General features: G+C 42.8%; 3 protein-coding genes and 3 long non-coding RNA genes across 8 annotated transcripts; 2 read left to right on the forward strand and 4 right to left on the reverse strand.

Annotated features, from left to right (window-relative positions):
- Positions 1-1,348: 1,348 nt before the first annotated feature.
- Positions 1,349-3,426, reverse strand: LOC136355834 (uncharacterized). Its single transcript, XM_066308988.1, has 2 exons — positions 3,333-3,426; positions 1,349-2,711 (listed from the first exon to the last, which is right to left on the reverse strand). Exon 2 carries the CDS (start codon positions 2,685-2,687, stop codon positions 1,596-1,598), a length of 1,092 nt encoding a protein of 363 aa, XP_066165085.1. The 5' UTR covers positions 2,688-2,711; positions 3,333-3,426; the 3' UTR covers positions 1,349-1,595.
- Positions 3,427-4,904: 1,478 nt separating this feature from the next.
- Positions 4,905-5,926, reverse strand: LOC107275308 (uncharacterized). Its single transcript, XM_015776655.3, has one exon. The coding sequence runs from the start codon at positions 5,348-5,350 to the stop codon at positions 5,039-5,041; it is 312 nt and encodes a 103-aa protein (XP_015632141.1). The 5' UTR covers positions 5,351-5,926; the 3' UTR covers positions 4,905-5,038.
- A 1,939-nt stretch (positions 5,927-7,865) lies between these two features.
- LOC9270738 (uncharacterized) lies at positions 7,866-8,450 on the forward strand. The gene is made up of 2 exons (XR_001544731.3): positions 7,866-8,036; positions 8,114-8,450. It is a non-coding gene; the product is annotated as an uncharacterized lncRNA (long non-coding RNA).
- A 57-nt stretch (positions 8,451-8,507) lies between these two features.
- LOC107280465 (uncharacterized) lies at positions 8,508-15,050 on the reverse strand. Of its 3 annotated transcripts, none has more exons than XR_010740288.1 (5): positions 14,504-15,050; positions 13,003-13,173; positions 12,625-12,744; positions 11,951-12,008; positions 8,508-10,282 (listed from the first exon to the last, which is right to left on the reverse strand). It is a non-coding gene; the product is annotated as an uncharacterized lncRNA (long non-coding RNA). The 3 variants fall into 3 exon arrangements; XR_001544729.3 differs by lacking the exon at positions 8,508-10,282 and adding an exon at positions 13,572-13,671 and having other exon boundaries at positions 11,522-12,008; XR_001544728.3 differs by lacking the exon at positions 8,508-10,282 and having other exon boundaries at positions 11,522-12,008.
- A 1,382-nt stretch (positions 15,051-16,432) lies between these two features.
- On the forward strand, positions 16,433-17,029 carry LOC112938368 (uncharacterized). The gene is made up of 2 exons (XR_003241569.2): positions 16,433-16,488; positions 16,570-17,029. It is a non-coding gene; the product is annotated as an uncharacterized lncRNA (long non-coding RNA).
- A 4,488-nt stretch (positions 17,030-21,517) lies between these two features.
- Positions 21,518-22,558, reverse strand: LOC136355694 (uncharacterized). The gene has a single exon (XM_066308517.1). It carries the CDS (start codon positions 22,544-22,546, stop codon positions 21,518-21,520), a length of 1,029 nt encoding a protein of 342 aa, XP_066164614.1. The 5' UTR covers positions 22,547-22,558.

A 22,558-nucleotide genomic window follows, 5' to 3' on the forward strand; every position in this document is an offset into this window, starting at 1 on the left:
CAAGTGATGCCGCTTCCAATTCTAGCCATATATAAATTTTGAATTTTTCAATTTCTATCAACATCGATTTCATAGAGATTATATAGTTTTCCGACTGTATCCAAACATTAACATCTCTATTTTTTTTTCAACGGGCAAAATCCACATCCCTCTTCTCGAGTCTGGAGCATCGATGAGCTCATGCACATCGGTTGCGTCATCTTCTACCTTGGATACCTCAAAACACTTATCCAGTGCATACGAGGCATACACAGAATCCTTCTCGAGCCCGTACTCATCAGCCGAACATGAAGCGCCAAAATAGAACGGAGCTAGAAAGAATGCACGACCCCCAATCTCATACACTCTGCGCCATTGATGGCTGAAGAAATCCATCCTGTGGACGGTCATATCGTAGATGGTGAAGTCATGGTCAAGCCGCAGGCAGACCATGTATAGTTCATCCTCAGACTCAACAAGGTACACATACGCCCCGCCAATCACCCCTAATCCTCCGGCAATAGAGTCCGCGATCTCAATGGAGCTGAACGTCGGCGTGGGGGTTAACTCCAACACTTCGATTTTCTCAAAGTTGCTGTTGAAGTAGAACTTGCCCCGGCAAGCGGCGATCTGGCATATCGGCACCTTCTCATGGTCCTTGCCTTCGAAGGGCGGATCCAATGGCTGGATTCCAATGTCGTATTCGTATCTCATCCACTCATCGTCGCCAATGCGACAATACCAAATCACAGTGGCGATGGGCTCGATGAGGAGGACGCACAACCGGGGAGAGATGGCTTGCTGGAGAGACGGCATGAGCATATGGTCGACAAGCCTCCTTCTAGCAGATGAGGTAGACGGATCTTATCTTGGGGATCCTGTGGGTTCTGCAAGAACATGGTGGTGCTCTGGCGAAGTAGGATCCATCCCTGTGGCGTGAACCATGCGTTGGTGTTGGTCAGCCCTGGGATGCCGCCGTCGATGGCCTTCTTGTCCGAGATGCTGAACAACGCCGGCTTATCCGCGGAGTCGTCGCGTTGCTCCAAGGAGAGGCAAGGCACGGAGACGCGGCTCGTGTTGTCCATGATTGGGTGATGTTCTTCTTCCTCTTCTTCTTCTTTCGTTTGTTGTGATGTTGTCAACCTCTATTCCTCTCTTCTTCGTTGGATTTGCAAACTGTACCCAGCATGCACTAATATAGGCGAAAACTGCAGGCTGAGCAAGGTTAGTTCGTGTCGGTGATGGCGATCCTTGGTAGCCTTCAGCACGAGTCAGAAGCAATCGGAATCGGAGACAGAAATCAATTATGCGATTCCCGCACCAGCCGTCTTGGCAAAGATCTGCACGGCGCGCGGCAACTGGCAAATCGGAACCAAAAATCTTCCAGACCTTTGGGCTTGCATATATTAGTTTTATCGGCAGAGAAACAAGGGCTAAGATATACATAGTCCTTACGACAAAAAAAATAAAACACTAGTACAACAGTAACATGGATATATAGATGGCACATTAAAGCAAAATCACTGCGTGCAGCATTTGTCCTCCTACTGGCTATTATGAACCTACTTCTCCCAGTAGGTTAAACATGGATAAATATTGAGGACCAATCGATGACCTCAGAGCACGAACATGATGTAAGTCATGATACATTTGGACTTGTGCTTGATCATAAGGAGCCCCTGTTCACTGCTTGTTGGCAACACCTCCACGCCGGTGAAGACAGTCACTGGGTTAAAGTCACACTCGTACCGCTCGTTTTCAATGGTGTAGCCATTGACAATGCAAAACCTCAGTGATCCAAGGTTCACCAGGTCACGGTACACCTGAGACCAGTTCTCCGGCAGCTCAAACTCCATCCCGACATGCCGCACCACCGGCGGAGGAGAGCCTGCGGCGGTGGAGAGGTTGTCCAAGATGCACAGGTCAAAGGGGCCGCCATCCGACATGCCGAGGCAGTGGCCCAGCTCAGGGACATACTCGGCATTGAAGGGCAGCACCCAATCACCCACCTTATTCCAATCTCTCGTCACCATGTCAAAGGAGTAGGTCGCCGTGGTGGTAGACACGCATATCTTGGTGCTATCGACCACCATGAAGCGAGGCTTAAGGGGGACCTTATACTCTCGGTCCTGAAAGAATGGCGGCTGCGGGAGTGGCCCCCAGCACCAACACTCCTCCACAGGATCATAGGCAAGCACCTCAGAACTACACCAGTAGGTAGGATCGATATCCATGATGTACAGGCTGTGGTCTGTGTCGATGTCAAAGTTGGACATGGCATGGGCAGAAGCACCTGGGATGGAGACAGCCACACAACTATTGTATCTCTTGGGCGAATTCAGATCAGGCATTCTCATGAATGAGCGCAACTCGGGGTTGTAGATGCTGGTGTGGCCTGCCATGTCCGTGCAGAGGATCTTGTTCTTGCTCCTCTCACCAAAGAGAGCAAGTGCACACAGTGAACTGTAGGGATTAGACGCAGACCACGTATATGGCTGGTAGTGTATGCTCGGTGTTGGCAAACGGCCGATGCTCCCAATTTTGTTGGTGCCATTCTTCTTCTTCTTAGCTTTAGCCTCTGCTTCCAGTGCTTCTGCCGTTGATGGGTAGAAGAGCTTTGATACGTCCATGTGCCTTAGCGAGAACAAGCCGCGACCCTCGTTCAACACCAAATGCAGAGACTGACGGCTCAACTTCTCGCAGCTCATCTTCAACACTCACGCTTCCTTGACCTGAAGGTCCAATCAAGGGATAGAGAAATCATTCCACAAGTCAACAAACCGGATGAGCGACTTAAATTAATTTTCTCTTCGTTGGTAGCCTGACTGACACTCAAAAAGGAGAAGTAGAGATTCAATGGAGAAGGGTGAGAAATCTGGATTATTTTTGAGCAATCAATAACAGCAAGGAGCGAGCGAGCAATGACTAGAGAGGGTATAACGAAGAATTTATAGTCTTGTTTGCCCGTTGCCTGTACAGAGTTTTTTCGTTTGGGAAATGAAATTCATCCCCGGCCCACCGGTGAAAATTCAAAAAGAAAAATCAAGAATAATTTATAGAAGCACGCAAATTTCATCAGAAAACAAACTTATCCATCCCTCGATTTAACATATACTAATATTGTTCTTTATTTCAGCACAGATCTGAAACAAGCTAGCCAGGCACACGATTCTAGCACAAATCAAAGAGCATGTCAGTTATGGCAAGCGACACACAGTTTGTGATCACAGCGGCAGGCAAAGAGAAAAGCTTCCAAGATCTAGAAGAGAAGCTAGGGCTAACGCAAATTCGAGAAAGGAACGTAATAAGTAGAGAGAGATGAGAAAGAAGGGATGGATGATCATGAGACTCACCAGCCAACCAGCGAGAGAGACGCCGCGGACGCCGGCGGCGATGGATGGAGATCGACGCAGGCGAGGCGTCCGGGAGTCGAGGGCTCGAGGCCTCACCGACCAAACCAAGTATGGGCTTTCACTTCTCACATGGTTCACTTCGCCGGCCCAAGAGTGAGTGAACCGGTGTTTTGGAATAGGAATAAGTTTACTTTAGGTCCCTCCTCTTGACATCGAGTTTGAAATCGTATCCTTGGACCACGATACCAGAAATTTTGACCCCCAAACTTGCAAAACTGGGATAGATTAGGCCCTCCCGCAGCATAGATGGTTGTTTTCTACTGACGTGGCAAGTTGATCCGATCCACTTGTGCTGACTACGCGCTTACATGGCAAAAACAAACCGGGCCTCACATATCATCCTCACTCTCCTCCCATGCTCCTGTTCTCGGTCTCTCCTCCCAAATCAAGTGAGGCATCCACGTTGAGATAGCTGAGCGGCACGGCAACGGGGATGGCGAGGTGATGTTAGCTATTTTTTTTTAATCTGAACACATGCAAACCACTAATTACAATTTGGGTTTAGTAATACTTATTATTTTGAACAAAAATATTGTTAAACTTTTACAACTTTGACTAAAATAACATCTCAGAATGTTAGATTAGTCCTAAAAGTACTTCAATAAATTATATATTTATTGATGTTGTTATATATATTGTAATAAAAAATAGTTGTTGAAATCGTTTTTTAACCGCGTGTCGTTGTTTAAAATAATAAGTTTTACTAAGCCGGAGGGAGTACGAAATTAGCCAGTCAAATCAAATTGATATTACAAACTAATGACGGCCGTATTAGCCAAGCAAACTACCAAAGCAAATAGTGAGACGAAACACCATCGGTCCATCGATCTAATATCTTGTGCTGGTTTTTCTCTCCTAATAACATCTAGTGCTCCAAGACTCCAACTACTCATGGGGAAATGGAAACCAACAACTAACAATTTGGATGAAAAATTTCCAGCCTGCACATGTAGCTTTCTCATCAGGTAGGCACAATGCTCCATCTTTCAGCTTCAGGTTGGAAACAGGAACAGAAAAACACATGACCTGGAACTTTACGGCCTATCCTCTGCCTTTGCAAGTTCAAATAGATTTACCAAGTGTGTCACTTCCATTTGAAACTAGGGAGAGATTTTTATCCTCACAGGTAACTTGGCACATGCATGCAGTGTGACATTATTCAGCTGGCTGGCCGACAAACAACTCATGAATATGAACTAAATAATGATAAACCAATAAAATTGAGAAGAGTGGCGCCAAGGTTCGGTACTCGGTTTTTAATACACCAGAATAGTCATCAATTTCCTGTGTGCTATCTCTGTGCATAACCCTTTCTTTCCAAGGAAATATCTTGTTATGCTTTCAGTGGACAGTACGACAGAAAAAAAAACTTAATTTCATATATAGCACACTCATCAAGCGCTACAAAAACATATAATAAACAATGGCTACACTAGAGAAAATATTTCTGTACAGTCTTTCAACGAACCCTCCCTTTCTTTCCAACAAAAATTCTTGTAACACTGATTGATGTGTGACCAATAATACTGTTTCATATATATAGCTTACTAAAGTTGGAAATACAAATAATTAACTACGGTTACACTGGATAAAAAAAACATGTTTCTTTCCATGCAAAAAAGATGATAAAATTCCCAATTGTGAAACTAGACGGTGGGCAAAATCCACATCCCTATATCTGAATTTGGAGCTTCGATGAGATCATACTCTTCGGTTTCTCCATCCTCTACCTTGGATACCTCAAAATATTTATAACGCACAAAAATAGCGTAGACACAATCCTTCTCCAGCCCACACTCATTGGCCGAACGTGAAGCACCGAAATAACATGGAGCTATCAAGAACGTACGACCACCGATGTCCTCGGCTGTGCACCATTGATGCTTGGAGAAATCCATCTTATGAACAGTGACATCGCAGATGTACTCGAGGTTGTAGTCAAACAGCTGGCTTACCATGTATAGTTCGCCCTCTGACTCCACCAAGAATACGCTAGCTGCGCCCCAGAAATCCAAGGGTTCCGTGATTGCGATGAAGCTGAACGTCGGCTCTGGGGTGAACTCCAGCACGCGGATGCTGTTGAATCTGCCATTGAAGTAGAACTTGCCTTGGCAAGCAGCGATCGAGGTTATCGGCGCCTTCTCGTGGCCCTTGCCATCCACGAGTGGAAGCAAGGGCTGTGTTCCAATATCATACTCATGTCTAGCCCACTCCTCATCTTCTCCTCCGACGTGACAGTACCAGATGATGGTGTCTTCGGGCTCGACGAGAAGCACGATGCAGCCTGGGATCGTCGGTTTGCCGGAGAGCACGCATGCGCATCTGTTGTGCACGACTTCCGGCAGGTGCGGCAGCTGAATCTTTCCGTCGGAATCCTGTGGGTTCTGCAGAAACGTGGTGGTGTCGTCGCGGATCAGGATCCATCCCCGCGGCGTCGGCCAGGCGTTGCTGTTGGTCACGCCGGCTTGTCTGAGTCGGCGCCATGCTTCAGGGCGATGCAAGGCAGAGGGACACGGCCTCCCATAGTCGGCGTGGTGTTGTCAAACCTCTATTCCTCTCTTCTTCGTGGGCGTGGTGTTGTCAAGCCTCTATTCCTCTCTTCTTCGTGGGATCTGCCACCGTAGTGGCTCCCTTATATAGGCGAGGAGGGGGAAATTGGGAAGGGTTGGGACGAGTCCAAATCAGATGCCAATCGGAGTGCCACAGCGTATTTCGAGTCGGTCATGGCAACGGACAAACCCCTGGATGAAATTCCACGAACTGCGATCGAATCAGATAGAACATCATAGACCGAATCAAGCGGAGAACTGAAACCGAATCAGATAGAACTGCGACGAATCCGCTTACCTTAACTGCGATGAGGGGATCAGTACCTTGTTAGAGGGGGGCTGTGCGTCGCGATCGGCGTAGGGGGCCGCGGACTGGACGGCGGAGATGGCGATCGGCGTACGGGGCGGCGGATCGGCGGGGACGGGAAGGTCCCGCGGGGGGAGAGAGGGAGGAGAAGGCCGCGGCGTCCCCGTAGTCCGCCGCGATCCCCGTCCGCCCGCGCGGCGGTGGCCGCTTGGACGGAGGCAGTGGAGGCGCGGAGGGGCCGTCGACGGCTGTCGTGGGTGACGGGCAAGGCCGGCGGATTGCGGGTGGCGGATCTGATGTTCTGGGCGTTTTTCTTTTTTATTTGAGCAAATTTCGCAAAATAAAAAAAAAGCATGCGTAACATAAAAACCCCACATATTTTACAGCGTGTTTCAAGGAACCTGGGGTTTAGGGCAAAACGTTTAATAAAACCTACATTCATATGCCTAAATTATTCATTGGCTATTATACTTACGCGTAATACATGTATAAGAAATAATATGTTGCATTTTCTGAGTAGATGTAGCCACTTTCTCAAGAGAACACCGGTCATGAATTATGAGTTTTTTTTTTTTTGCTTATATGTAATTTGTACATGAGATGCTATTTGCATCAACAATTTTCCCATTATGAATTGTGAGGTAGGAAGGAAATAGAGCGTATAGTATAGAAACGTTCAGCCCTTAATGCGAGTATATGTGTACTACAACGAAGTATAAGTATTTTGAATGAATATGTGGTTTTGTGAAACATTTTACCTTAAAATATGTGGTTCCTTGAAACAAATGGTAAAAGGTGGGGTTTTGTGTTATTATGTTTTAAAACATGTGACTTATGAAATGTATGCCTTTTAAAGATTTTAAAGGATTGACCATTGGGGAGTATGTACGAATAATTCTAAGAGAGGAGCGTACAGAAGATCTAGCATTTGACTTTGTAGGTTCAATAAAGAGAAAGATGGGGTAATATAGGAAGGTGCGAAAAATTAGTGGACGATTCACCACGACCATTACGTTTTTATAAATAGTAAGTGTAGATAATAGGTTTCATTTAGTTATCTACGTAATATTTAAATAATCAATTATTTGATTATATATATAATCAGATAATATGGAAAAAGTCTAAATCTCCCATAAACTATGGCCATGTTTGTTTCAACTTAAGATTATTATAATCTAGATTATTAAATCAGATTACTCTAAGCTGGATTATAATAAGCTGACATAAAATAAACTGTAATTTATTTGTTTCTCTAGATTATTGGAGGCATCTAAAAATAGTGAGTCTTTAGCCACTCAATAATCTGAAAAAAGCTCAAAAAAAAAGGAGATTATTAGATTATAATAATATGGCTTATAGATTGTAATAATCTATCATAATAATTAACTTGTTTGTTTCAACTTTACTTCTAATAATCCAGGTTATAATAATTCTAAGCTGAATAAAACAGGTTCTATGTTCAAGAGTTCATATAGTCCCCAAACTATAAAATCGGGTATTTAGCCCCTCAAACCTTATAATCCAGTCATTTCAACCCCTAAGCTGTTTCACAAGGCAGTTTTGCATACGTGGCGGGCTGATTGGACCGTATTTACCACTTCGTAACAGGAGGGAAAGGGAGAGTTCCTCTCGCTCTAGGGTTCATATTCCCCATCTCGAGTTCTTCCCGCACGTCAGTAGCAGCGTCAAATTCCGGACCTGGGGCGAGGCGACTCTAGCGCGGGAAATCATAGCAGCGGCGCTGGTGCGCAGCCACGGCGAGCGCGACGACCCCGGCGCCCGCGACAGGTAGGAGCCGTACGTGCAGCATCCTGTATGTGTCATCTTTGCCGGCGCTGGGGCTCATGCGTTCCCGGAGCTTGTAGGCTACAGGATAAGTTCTGTGGCTGTCGGGGCAGGTGCATGGGCTGCACGGCGACGCTCGACGCGCCGGCCGCAAGCACGGCAAGGATGGACAGGGCCAAGTGATATGAACTGTAGAACATGGTGATAGAAAAGAATTTTTTCAGTGTAAATCCATGCATATAGATTAGGGAGGAATGAAATGTGTAAAAGAAGCTCATCTATTATCCCTCTACTGTTGAGTGTAATGTGGAGATTGCCCAAGTGATATTGTATAATCTAGTAAGCATATTATTATGCAATTCAAACGTTGTATCCTTTTGGGATTATCTTATTCGCATTTTTCTCATTTTTTTCATGTGATTGTATTTGGACATTTTTACTTTATAATATGACTGTAATCAGGAGAATTGTGCAGGAACGAAGGCCATGTTCAAGATCAAGCTTACAGGTTCAGAGTACATCCAACAAATTTGATTGTTTTTCAGGTTTAGAGTACTAACACAAGTGGTAGGAAACTAGTAAGGAACATAGATCTTGACAAGAATACAGGTATAAACACAAAAAAGCACTGCTGATCAGATTGCTACTCCAGTTGGCTTGCCCTTCAGTGAAACCTTCTTGGAGCTCCTTACAGGTGTCTTTCCTAGCCTGTGAATTGTTCCTTCCCCTGCTCCTTGCAAGCTATGTGATGCCTGCAATGTACACAAATCATATTAGGATTAAATTTGCAGTTAGTTGAAGGGAGATGTGATTGCCTGTTGTTTTGTATGAACAGTCGATGATGTTGCTCCATCAGGTTGCTTTCTTTTTCTATTAGCTCCTGTGACAAGAGCATTTTTCTTCTTGCCACTCTCTTTATTGAGTGGACAACCCATGCTATTATGCTTAGTTTTATGACAAAGCCCACACCTCATAACTGTGCCAACTCTTGACATTTTAGTTGCTTTAGGTTTCTCACCAGGCTCCCGCTTCCTAGCTTTTCCTTTTGGCCTGCCAGGCATCTTGACATAACCAGGTTGTGAAGGCTTGGGGTGATCTGATGTAGGCCACTTCTCTCCTTCCACAGGCTCCATGCAATGATCATATGTTGTACTCTTCAATTGAATAGCATTGAGCAATAAAACCATCTATGGCTTGTCCTGACTTATAAATAGCACTTAAGGCATGTCATATTTTGCAAGTTTACTGTGTACCTCCTCCTTAGGTGGGCAAGTGTGTTCATCACAGAGAGTACCAACTTGAAACCAATCACATTTGCTTCTCTTTGAACCATAAATCAGCCAAGGACATCTAGGAGCCCTGATCTTGTCCCTCTCATCCTTGATAAACACGATATGTCGTTTGGTCACTATTCCGTACTTAAGTAAAGCTTTCTTCATTTCCTCTTTCCCTCTAAATGTCATGCCAACCGAAAAATGGGGAATAGCAGAATTAGAGTCATACCTTGTCCACCTACTCTTTCTCCTCACTGTATGGTCGTTGTGTTCACCACTATCATCGTCATAAGAATAACCTTCACTAGAATCATATGTAGGTTCATCAATTATCTCATTCAAGCTATCATCTCCATGACCTATTAACTCAATGGGCACACTGTTTGCATCAGGATCTTGTAGAATTAGCCTCATTGCTTTTAACTTTTTGTTATACATCTCAGCAAACTTTCGTAGGTTTACTACCTCCTCATCATCTGGTGAGCTATTTCCACTTTCTGGTTGATAGTCACTATCAATAGTGTCACTATCTTCTCCCACACTTCCTTCTTTGTTTGCATCATATTGTGTCCCTTCCACGTTTTCCATCTCATCAGATTTCACACTGTCAGTTTCCCAATCACTTTCTTTAGAATTATAATCTGACATTGTTTCCTCCACAAAAATTTCAGCCACTCCACCTTCAGCAATGCAACTTGACATATCAAAGCATGCCTTGTCATCTGTCAGTAAACGTAATCATGTGCTTAATTCTTTTCCAGGAAACAACCAGTGAAGCTGCATGGCATCCTTGACCTCGACATGGTCTGCAAGGTGTCCTCTAATTTCAGGCATAGAAATCTTATCATTTTCTATATATAACATCCCTTCATCTCCACCAACGTATTGCACAATCCTTCTAGAATTGGCGAACTCCCCATTATAATGGAATCTGACAGGAAGTATCTCCAAATTATTCATTCTTGCTAGCTTGTGCTGCATGATAAAAGACGAAATTAATTTAATTTATATTAGATTTGACAAGATTAAAAAAGATCATCCTACACACATCGATCTGCACTATGCAACAGAAAACATCAAAGCCCTAAACCTCAATGTCGGAACAAAAAGAAAACAAAACTAAAGAAACCAAAGCTAATTATATCTTGCCTCCATACCTCCCTCGTGGAGGCTGTCAACCACTGTGAGTAAAACAATCACCACAAAACCCTAGATAAAAACGGAGGAAACTTTCTTGCATCAAAGACTGCAATCGAGTCAGGGATCTCACCTACTCCAAGATGTACTCCGCGATCACCTTAATCTTCCCGTCAGTGCGTGATCAGGCAGCCATGGTCGTCATAGACGCAACACTCGAGAGAAGAAACCTAGGAGATGGGATGAGGGAGTACGATGAGGCAAGAATGATATATGGAGCGATGTGCGTTCCCTCCCTCATTTTATTTCGCGATCACTTCACCTTTCCCTCCTGTACTTTGCAATTGCCTGGTCAGCATGACGACGTGGCAAATACGGTCCAGTCAGCCCACCACATGTGCAAAACCGCCTTGTGAAACAGCTTAGGGGGTTAAATGGACTGGATTATAAGGTTTGGGGGCTAAATACCCGGTTTTATAGTTTGGGACGCTAGATGGACTCTTGGGCATAGTCTAGGGGGGATTTGGACTTTTTCCTATATATATTACCATATTGCGTGTGCATTGCAATGGGATTTCAAAAATATCATTAATCTGCATTATCATCATTTCCTATGTATATCATCTTTTAATTATTGTATGTATTTCTATTACTGGCATGTGGACCCTTTAGCCCTATATAATCACTTTAATTAAAAAAAATAGAGAGTTGGTAAAAAAAAAGTGGTTGACATGTGTAGCCTCTAACCCCACCTGTCTTTTTCATTCAAAAGAAATAGAGTGTGCGGATAGTATTAGAAGGGAAAAGCGCGGTGCTACTACCGCACACAGCTGCGCAAGCAAAAGTCTCATGAAATGCCAATTAGTTATTATTGATTGAATGTTTCCCCTTCATTTCAATTAACCTAAAAAAGGTAATCTTAAAACATAGTACATACATAGTCAGAAATTTGTATTCAGTGACGCCAAATGTCAAATGAACAAACTTCATGTAAAAATTTGCTCGTGCAAATACTCCCCGTGCATATTAATTAAAAGTACAACCACACAGGTTAATGTCATGATCATAACAATATAAAAACAATTGGAAGCTTTGTTAACATAGGTGCTCTTTAATTAAATTGACCAAACTTCAAACCATAATATGACCATATTAGTGAATAACCAAAATATCACTCTTGCAACTATGCTTGCAGCTGTTCATTGCATTGTACAAAAATAGGGATGACTTAATTGTGAAAGACAGTGCAGGGATGGGGAAATTGGCATGACAGAATCGAAAGGAACCGTTGTTGACTGCAGCTCAAGGCTACATCATCACAGTTAACAAAAGCTGAAGAATGCATCCCAGAATATGAGCGGTCCCTGTACCCAAATATGACACAGTGTGTATTGTTCTGTATTCTCTAACCTAAATAGTGACAATGTATATAAACATTGTCCATGAAATCCCATCCAAAGCCATCTGATAAATATTAGTTTGAATGTACATATAATTTAACCACACCTCCACTTTGTTGAAGACCCTTTCTGATTGACCAGTCATCCATTGTACTCTCCATCATCTGCCAACAAAGCCAAGCATTATTATGTAAGTTCACGGCCACTTGTTTCCAAAAGTTATTCCTTCAATGGATGATAGTGTACCACTAAGGCATTGTTCAGTTAATCCCTCCTACAAGGGAATCAAGGGGGATTTCGAAGGGGATTAATTCCACATCTATTAAGGTGTGGAATTAATCCCCCTCAATATCCTCCAATCCCTAAATAAAAAGTTTAAATGTGGAATACCATAAAGCATAGTGCTTAAATATGAAATAACATGGTTCTAGGACAAGCATTTAAAATTTTATGTTTCCAGTAGAAGCAGAGCAAATGGGAAAATTCTGATTTCTGTACCCTGCAAGCCTAAATCCTCAGATCAGAATCCTAATTTAAAACTGAATGTGCCCATAGTGGCTAACTTGCTGCTCCATTTTGCAAGTGATGAAATTCGTAAAACCATGAAGAGTTTTTTTCTCCCTAGCAAGAATATAAATTCTTATGCATTATATCTGAAGACTATCAGTTCCGGCAATTAACATATAATCCAAAAATGGACAATGTAAACTTCTATGGTTGTAGGCTTTCCAACATGTCTTTTTTCAGTGCGTGTAAAGAGGAAACGATGCAACTACATACCTTGCGCAGAAACGCATGAGGGGACTTCAATGCAGCAGATAATTTATCAGACTTAACCACTGACTTTATTTCAGTATATCTTGCAAAAGTTCAATTCCTTTTTTTTCACCAACTTGTCCACTGCAGAAAAAGAAGCAGAAGAAATTATTACAAATCACAAAGTAAAATTTAACAGTGTTACGAATGATCAAAATTTCACAGAAACGTGTAATGGATTAACTACTAAACAAATGGTTGTGTTTAAACTAAAACACATTTTTTCTTCAGAAAACTGAACTCACTGAGAGAAGGAAAAAAATAGAGATCGTTCCAATTTCCAAATAAAATATAAGAAGCGTTACTTCATGCAATGTCAGAACACGAATAAAAAGAACATACACTGCATCATGTATCTTCTCTTCCTCCAGGAGAAGGATGGATTCACTGAAAGTGGAGCTGACTCCTGATAAATTTCCATCCTGCAACTCAGCCTATGCCATCTTTACTTGGAAGGCCTATTAAGCAAGAAGCCATTACATGAAACAGGGTTGGGCTAAGTGGTGTGAAAATCTGCATGAAATGACAAGAGACAATGATATAACATTTGATTTACAAGGAAACATAAGAAACATTGGTCATTCAAGCGGATAACGACATTCATTAAGCATAGGCATACACTAATGATGTCTTGGGGTGAACACTAAAAATTTTCGTGAAACATTTCAAGATAACTTAGACACACTAATGTCCCTCAGATTTCTAGGTCTCTGTAGAACCTACCTGAGTAAAACACCTAATAAATGTTAAGATAGCACAGCGTTGTAGTTAAGCTATCAAATTTTCATCCAATGCAGACAGTGTGTACTAAAATATTTTTGGAATGTAAGCAATAAAAGAGCTGTAAAAAAAAGCATCCGCTCCAATTCAAATCATTATATTTCCAACGCCACCAGCATGACGTTTCTAACCTTCTTGTGCCCCCCATGTTCCTTCCTAGTTGGATTGGAGTATATTATTCCTACACTTTTAGAACAATTTCCCCAACTCGCGCACCACAATCCATTTCTCCTGACAAAGAAAAGGGGGAAAGAAATGAATGTAGCATTGACATGCAACCATTAGTGGTGCCACCAAGTGCATGCACATGAAAGCCATGGAGCACTGGCTTGAGTCCAGAGACATTTTCCTTTACAGTGATCAAACCTAAATATGAGAACCGATAAATTATGCCCAAATAAGACAGAAGAATAGAATCCAAAATTCACAGTTTGTTTGTGAATTATCATCCCCCTCTTAGGGAAAAAAAAAGATGGTACCATTGACACACTCACTGCTAGCAAGCACATCAACAGCCTTCAGCATTACTTTTTCTAGAATAGTTCAAAGTATACTTCACCAATCTTTTCTGGAACTATGTTAGAATTAAAGTAGTTCAAGATTTTCATTAGTGACTGCTTCGAACTTTTTTAGAATAGATTCAATTGTGAAGGTTGCCTTTGAACTATACTAAATATGACTACCATAGTTTAGTCTTTGCGAGACAGGAATTATGGGTTTGACTTCCTAGCGAATGGACAGTAATTACTGATTATCATTGTCAACCAAATGTGTCCAATTCAACTTGTGAAGAACAATTTGTTGCCTGGTCAAAGGCCGCCGCACCTCGACAAACTAAATCAGGGGCACGCTTGGATTGCAAGCCGTGCTCGGATTGCAAGACATGGCCAGGAGAATCTTGGCACGTGGAGCGTGCCACCGTCAATACTCATTGTCTACGCGGATACTTGGGGCTGAAGCAAAATTCACCACACACCCAGCCATATAGATGAAAAAGAAGAAGCAGAAAAGGCAGCAGCGATGGAGATGGAGCGGAAACGTTGAGAAACAGGAGCTCACTAACCTGCTCTTTCCTGGTCCTGGAGGTCTTTGTTGCGGAGCTCGGTGGGGATGGGCTTGCCCTCCATGAGCACCTCACGGCTGACGGAGGCGGCACTTGGTTCTCTCGTATAGGTACGCCGTACGCCAGAGCAGAGCAGAGCAGCGTGTCCCACCACAGCATCTTGCCTCGCTCGCCAACCCAGGCAAAAAACCCCACCCTAATACAGGGGGAGCTTGATCCGGAGGGCATGGAGGCGCGCGGCGGCAGAACGTCGGGTCGGAAGAATGGTGCACGCAGTCCTGCAGCCACGGGCCGGCCTCAGATCCAGAAATATCCAGGCACCGGCTCGTGGAGGAGGAGGAGCGGCGTTGGCGCTGGTGGCGGCCGGGATGAGGTCTCGACGTCAGTTCATAGGGGGAACCGGGAGGCGTTGCCGTCGGCTAGCTTGCTAGGAGGAGGGGGATGCGGGTGGAAGAAATTCGTCGTCGCCGGCGGCGGCGGCGGCGAGAGGCGCGGGGCGCAGGTGGGGGGTGAGAGGATTTGGTGTGGGAGAGCCGGAGAGAAGGATATTTTGCACACAAGTCCTTGTATTTTGTACGATTACTGCGCTACCCTTAATAAAACCAAAATTTTGTTTTCTTTGTATTCTATTTTGTTAAATAACAATGAGGGTCTTTTAATATTACAACTTCCACAGTACATTTAATTTAAACAAGAGTATATCTCTATGTATAGCCAAAAGTTGCTATATTTTAGAACAGATGTATTGTACGAAATGGTATAAATAGTGTATTAAATATTTTATTGAATGGTATATAAATATATCCTCGCTCATAATGTGACATTCTCTCCAAAACGCCGATATCATACACTATATTGTTCTTGCTCTTGGTTAGTACTTCCTCCGTTTTACAATGTAAGACTTTCTAGCATTGTCCATATTAATATAGATGCTAATTAGATTCATTAGCATATATATGAATATGGGCAATACTATAAAGTCTTACATTGTGAAACGGAGGAAGTACATTGCTATAGGGAACCAACAAGTAAGAAAAGCATAATCCTTCTTCCGATCCTCTAGTGACAAACTGATACCGCCACCGTATTCTCAATCCACCTCCTCCCTCTAACGCCATCTCCATACCGCCACTGCATTCTCAACCCACCACCTCCAACACAGGAACACACAGGAACACAATCTCCCAATCTATGGCCATGTTTGAGAGAGCTTCTGCTAGAATCTCTAGGTTCACCAACGGTCCAAGTTTCTTGCCCATATTCTGAAAATATGTAACCATAAAATCAAAAGATAGACTAGAAATAAAAAAAAATCTAGATTGGGAGAATCTCAACCTCCCCAAACAATCCACATTGTTCATCCATATATTATGATAATATGTAATTATACAACTAAAAAGTAAAGTAGAAGTCAAAAAAAAAACCAAATTCTCACATGCCACCCCGTTATTTCACAAATGTTCATAAACTTAGGGCCTATTTGGGGGAGCTTTAGATTCTGAAAAACAGCTGTTTGGTAGTCAGCTTCTGAGAATCTGGAAAAACTCTGAAACTCAGCTTCTCCAACTTCTGGCTTCTTAGTTCATTTTTCATAATATGTAACTACAGATTCTCAGAAGTTGTGGACTGTTTGGGGCAGCTTCTAGCAAAAAGCTGCAGCTGTGACAAGCTCTCTCAAATAGGGCCTTAACCTCCGCCTAAGCCTCTCTCCAATGTCAAACCTCACGCACCCTAGATATTTAACTTAACTATTTATCATGATGTTTAACTTTTGCCATGTCATATACACATAGGGACCTATATCTTATCTAAAGATATGGATGGTAAATAGTGTAATGTAAAATACGATCGACTTTTTTTTTATTATTTTTTTCATTGCCACCGATCAGAGGCATTTAACCTGGCAAACCCCACCCCTCTTGTCTTCTTCCCCGCACAAGGCGAGTCGACGCCGCGCTCCCCTCCTTCCCCGGCGAGAAAAAAAGGTGAGATCGCGTCCATCTCGTCCCCCCCACGCCGACGCGACGCACGAGTTGATCGTATTCCCCACATCCCATTCCTTGCAGGCGGCGGCATTCTCCTCCACCCCCACGCCGCGAACCGGAGCGGTGACATAGAGGGGGCAACGGCTAGCGGTGGCGGCCATGGAGGCGATCGCCCGTGAGCACGAGCGCAGCGGAGAAGGATTGAGCTTAGCTGCGGAGAAAGGAGGAGGCGGCCATGGAACGCGCCGAGACGAGGACTTCAGTAAAAGCAGGCATACCAGCTTTGTTCATCAGGTAGGAACAATGCTCTAATCTTTCGGTTTCAGGTTGGAAACAGGAAATAAAAAAACACATGACTGTTTACCTGGAATTTTACGGCCTATCCTCTGCTTTTACAAGTTCAAATAGATTTACCAAGTGTGTCACTTTCATTTGGAACTAGTGAAAGAATTTCATCCTCAGAGGCAACTGGGCAAATGCAGTGCGACATTATTCGGCTAGGTACAGTATTTTGTTTTCAATAAATCGAGATGGATTTTTTTATCACTCGAGGGGACATCCCCTCATTTTGTGCATGATATTTGAAAGTCATCAAAAAAATTATAAAAAACTGTTAAGATAGATCAATATATGATATATCTTTTCACAATTAAAATTCGACTTATACAATTCGAAACAAAAATAACAAATTTAATAGTGAATTGCGCATTCTATTCATTGTCAAATTTGTTGTTTTTATTTTAATTATATAAGTTTAATTTGAACATGCATGCTTGTGAAGTGATATATCACATGTTGCTCTAACTTTTTTTTAATTTTTTTCATGATTTTTAAGCGACGCGAAAAATAAGGGGATATCGCGTTAAGGGATTATTAGAGTTTCCCCAATAAATCCACTACTTGGTTCTGGTCGACAGACAACTTGTGAAAATGAACTGACTAATGCTAAACCAATAAAACTGAGATGAGTGATGGCAAGGTTCACTACTCAATTTTTTTAATACACCAGAATCATTAATTTCGTGTGTGCATAACCTTTTCTTTACAACGAAATATCTTGTTATGCTTGCAGTAGACAGTACGCAAAAAAAAAACGAAATGTAAATTTCATAGATAGTGCTCTCATCAAGCGTTGCAAAAACATGTACTCCCTCCATTCCAAAATATAAGTCACAACGACTTTTTAAAGGTGTTTCATAATATAAGGCGTGCATGCATGCATGACAATTAATTAGCATATCTTCTCTCCTAAATTATTATTTTTTAAATCATACACTCACAAGATGTTTAATTCTATTGGGTGCATGTATGGATCGATTCAAATAAAGAGGTGGTAATAATTGTTTCTTGGTCTTTGAATTAAGGGTGATTGTACCTTATATTTTAGAATAGAGGGAGTAATAAACAATAGCTATACTGAAAAGAAAAACATTTACAATCTTTCAACGGGGTTGAAAGTTGAAACGGTGGCACAAATTCCCAACTTACCAAGTTTTTTATTCTAGCCGTATATAAATTTTGACTTACATTCTAATATCTATCAGCTCTGTTTCCATAGAGACGACGTCATTTCTTACTGATTTGGACAATTTTCATCTCTACTTTATTCAACGGGCAAAATCCACGTCCCTCCTTTCGAATCTGGAGCTTCGATGAGCTCGTGCTCCTCGGTTTCTCCATCTTCCACCTTGGATACCTCGTAATACTTATCACGCGCAAAAATAGCGTAGACACAATCCTTCTCCAACCCATACTCATCAGCCGACCGTGAAGCACCAAAATAGCATGAAGCTGTCAAGAACGCACGGCCACCAATGTCCTCGGCTACGCACCATTGCTGCTTCGAGAAATCCATCCTATAAACAGTGACATCGTAGATGGTCTCCATTTCAGAGTCATACATTTGGCAGACCATGTAAAGTTCATCCAAGGACTCCACCAGGTACACGTTTGCCATGCCCACCACCCCTAATCCTCCGATGATGGGGTCGGTGATTGTGATGGAGCTGAATGTTGGCTCGGGGGAGAACTCCAGCACGCCGATGCTTTCGAAGTCACCATTGAAGTAGAACTTGCCCTGGAAAGCGGCGATCGAGCATATCGGCACCTTCTCGTGGTCCTTGCCGTCCAAGGGGGGGGGGGGGGGTCCAATGGCTGCGTTCCGATGTCGTACTCATGTTTCACCCACTTGTCATCGTCTCCAATGTGACAGTACCAGATGATAGTGCCGACTGGCTCAACAAGGAGAACGACACAGCCAGGCATCGTGGGCTTGCAGGAGAGCAGACATGTGGAACTGCTGTGCACATTCTGGGATAGGTGCGGTAGCTGAATCTTATCGGTCGAATCATGAGGATTCTGCAGAAACGTGGCGGTGGAGACGGTGTCGCGGACTAGGATCCAGCCCTGCGGCGTCACCCAGGAGTTTGTGTTGGTCAGCCCGGGGATGTTGTTGTTGATGGCCTTCTTCTCCGAGATGCTGAATAGCGCCGGCTTGTCTGAGTCGGCGCCGTGCTTCACGTACAGGGCAAGGCACGGCACACTGTTCGTCTTGTCCATGGTGAACTGTGGTGATGCGACGTCGGCTTGGTGTGATAAAAAAAAGCCTAGCTCCTCTCCTCGCGTTGGATCAACTGCAACTGTGCTTAACCATCTCTTATATAGGCCGGGCATGCAGATGTGTCAATCGGAGTACGTACAGACAGATTCCGAGTCGATCACAGCAATCACTGGCCGAAGCTCACGCGAAACTAGCTAATCAGAGATCAGAATTACTAATCGGAATCCGCTAAACTTACCGCTGGCACCGGCCAGGGAAAGTAACACCGACCTCGCGCGCTGATCTGCACGGCGGCGAATCGGGAATTCCTCCGGACTCTTGCCCTCCGCCGCCGACGGAACCAAGGTGTCAGACGCTTGCCGCCGCCGGATCGACTCGGAATGCATGTTCGTGGAGGATCTATTTTATATTTTTTGATATATTTTATATTAATCAAAGATCGATGAGAAACTTACATATTTGTGGAGTGATATATTTTATATTAATCTATGTTGTTAATTTTTTTCATATATTTTTTGATGACACGAGGGGATATCTCCTCGAGGGATGATTTCAATTTCCCGCCGCCTTGTCCTAACTTAGCTTTGGCAGAATGCTAATGACGTTTTCAAGGCTTTGGGCTTGCGTTTATCAATAACTAGGTGAAACCCCGCGCATTGCTGTATGATAACAATAAAAAAAATAACGTGTAAGATAGCTAGATAACATCAGATTAAGTAAATTAATGTGGTTTATGATAATTTAAATTTAAATAGTATGTAGAATGGTGATTTAAACGTAAAAAGTAAGCTGGTATGACTTTATGGAAAAAGAAAAGTAGGGAAATAGTTTGGACCGTAGATTAATTATCTAAAGGCTGTGATATGACTTAATTTGAGGAAAAAAATGGAGAAAGATAACTTGAACCATATATTAATCATTTAAGCACTAACTAAGTGAGGATAAACTATATAAGTATATAGAATGTCATAAAACATAATACAGATATACATTGAAATATTATGTGAATTATGTTGGATGATAATTTAACATGTTTGTATTTGAAAAACTCTTAAATTATAAAAACTATAAATATATAGTATGTTTGAATGATGTTTAAATGTGATGATTGTTAATGGATGATAATGTGGCATCTTGTTAATTAGTGAATGATGATGTGGCATCTTTGCATGTCAAGCTTAAGGAGTACTTAGTGGGGGATAACTTTATAGTAAGATAGGATTACAGAGTGTGATGGAAGAAAGGAATGTTGATTTCATCGACGTAAAACCTCAATTCATCCTTTAAGGAGATATCCCTATTTTTACATGTCACCTAAAAAGTCATAAAAAAATTTAAAAAGTTTAGTAGGATAGATCAATATGTGATATGTTACTTTATAAACATACAAATTCAAATTTAACTTATACAAGTAGAAACAAAAATAACAAATTTGACTATGAATAGAACACGTAATTCACGGTCAAATTTGTTAATTGTGTTTTGAATTATATAAGTCGATATTTAACTCGCATGTTTGCAAAAAGATATATCATATATTGATCAATCTGATATTTTTTTAAAAAAAATTGATAACTTTTTAAATGATATGTATAAAACGAAGAGACGTTCCCTCGAGGGAAAAAATCCATTTCCTTTTATTGACACCCATCCATCGTAAAACGTGTGTCGCCCGGGCATAAGGGAAATGATGACTTAACTAATTAACTCTCATCAAGCACTCGAAATACGAACAATTAACTAGAAAACAAGATACGTACTGATTAAGAATAGTACTCACTTTACAGATAGTGCACTCACCAAACGCTGCAAAAACAAATAAAAACGACGGCGGAAATTCCCGGCCGACCGACCAAGTATCATTTTTTAGTGATGCTGTTTCCCACCATTTCGATCAGCTATATACAAATTTTGATTTTTATAATTTCTGTGAGCATCATTTCCATCTAGAGTGTATAGCTTCTGACTTTTTTCCAATCATTAGTGCAAGTGCTATAATGTTTTATGTGCTGCCCCTATTGGGTGATGAGGTGGAGGAGAGAAGTGAGGACAGAGATGATGAACCACCCCCCACACAAACTTCAAGAAGGATGTGAGAGTACTAAAGTCATTGATATTTGTGTATTAGAGGTGACCTATTGTATACTCTCTCCATTCCAAATTGATCTACATATTTCATAGGTACACCAAGACCAAAAAAAGCTAATAACTCTCTCATATTTTATTTACTCTAGCAACAAACCCAATGCATGCACCATCCCCACTATTTCCTAGCCAATAGCAAATTAAGATATTGCATGTGGGTTATAAATACTTGTGTGCATGGATGCATGCATCAATGTCCATTTACTCCAATGGACAAATAACGAATAGACTTAATAAATAAACACAAATATGTAGATCATTTAGGAATAACCTCAAAAAAAACTATATGCAGATCAATTTGGAATGGAGGGAGTATCTTGCATCTTAATTTATTGGTGAATGCCATAAATAAATTTGGAGGTAGCAATCACATCTATTACTCCCTCTTATCATCTCTACTTTTTTTTCAACCGGCAAAATCCACATCCCTCTTTTCGAGTCTGGAGCATCAATGAGATCATGCACCTCGGTTTCATCATCTTCCACCTTGGATACCTCAAAACATTTATCCACTGCATACGAGGCATACACAGAATCCTTCTCAAGCCCGTACTCATCAGCCGAACATGAAGCGCCGAAGTACAACGGAGCTAGAAAGAATGCGCGGCCGCCAATCTCGTCGGCTCTGCGCCATTGACGGCTCAAGAAATCCATCTTGTGGACTGTCATATCGTAGATGGTAAACTCATAGTCAATCCGCAAGCACACCATGTATAGTTCGTCCTCGGACTCTACAAGATAGACGTGCGCCGCGCCCGTCACCCCTAATCCTCCCGGGGTCGGGTCGACGATCTCAATCGAGCTGAACACCGGTGTTGGGGTGAACTCCAGCACTCCGATGGTGTCGAAGAAACCGTTGAAGTAGAACTTGCCATGGCAAGCGGCAATCTGGCATATCGCCACATCATCGTGGTCCTTTCCATCGATGGGTGGATCGAAGGGCAACGTTCCAATGTCGTACTCGTGTCTCGTCCACTCGTCATCGCCGATGCGACAGTACCATATGACGGTGGCGATGGGCTCGACGACGAGGACGATGCAGCCGGGGAGAGAAGGCTTGCCGGAAAGCTGGCACGAGCATCTGGTAGACAAGCCTTCTGGTAGATGAGGGAGATGGATCTTGTCTTGGGAATCCTGAGGGTTCTGCAGGAACGTGGCGGTGCTCAGGCGGAGTAGGATCCATCCCTGCGGCGTGAACCAGGCGTTGGCGTTGGTCAGCCCCGGGATGTCGCCGTCGATGATGGCCTTCTTGTCGGAGATGCTGAACAGCACGGGCTTATCTGCAGACTCGTCGCGTTGCTCCATGGAGAGGCAAGGCACAGGGACACTGACGACTGGGCTTGCGTTCTCCATAGTCAGCGTGGT

This window comes from Oryza sativa, chromosome 3 (genome assembly GCF_034140825.1).
Source record: "Oryza sativa Japonica Group chromosome 3, ASM3414082v1".
Lineage (NCBI taxonomy): Eukaryota > Viridiplantae > Streptophyta > Magnoliopsida > Poales > Poaceae > Oryza > Oryza sativa.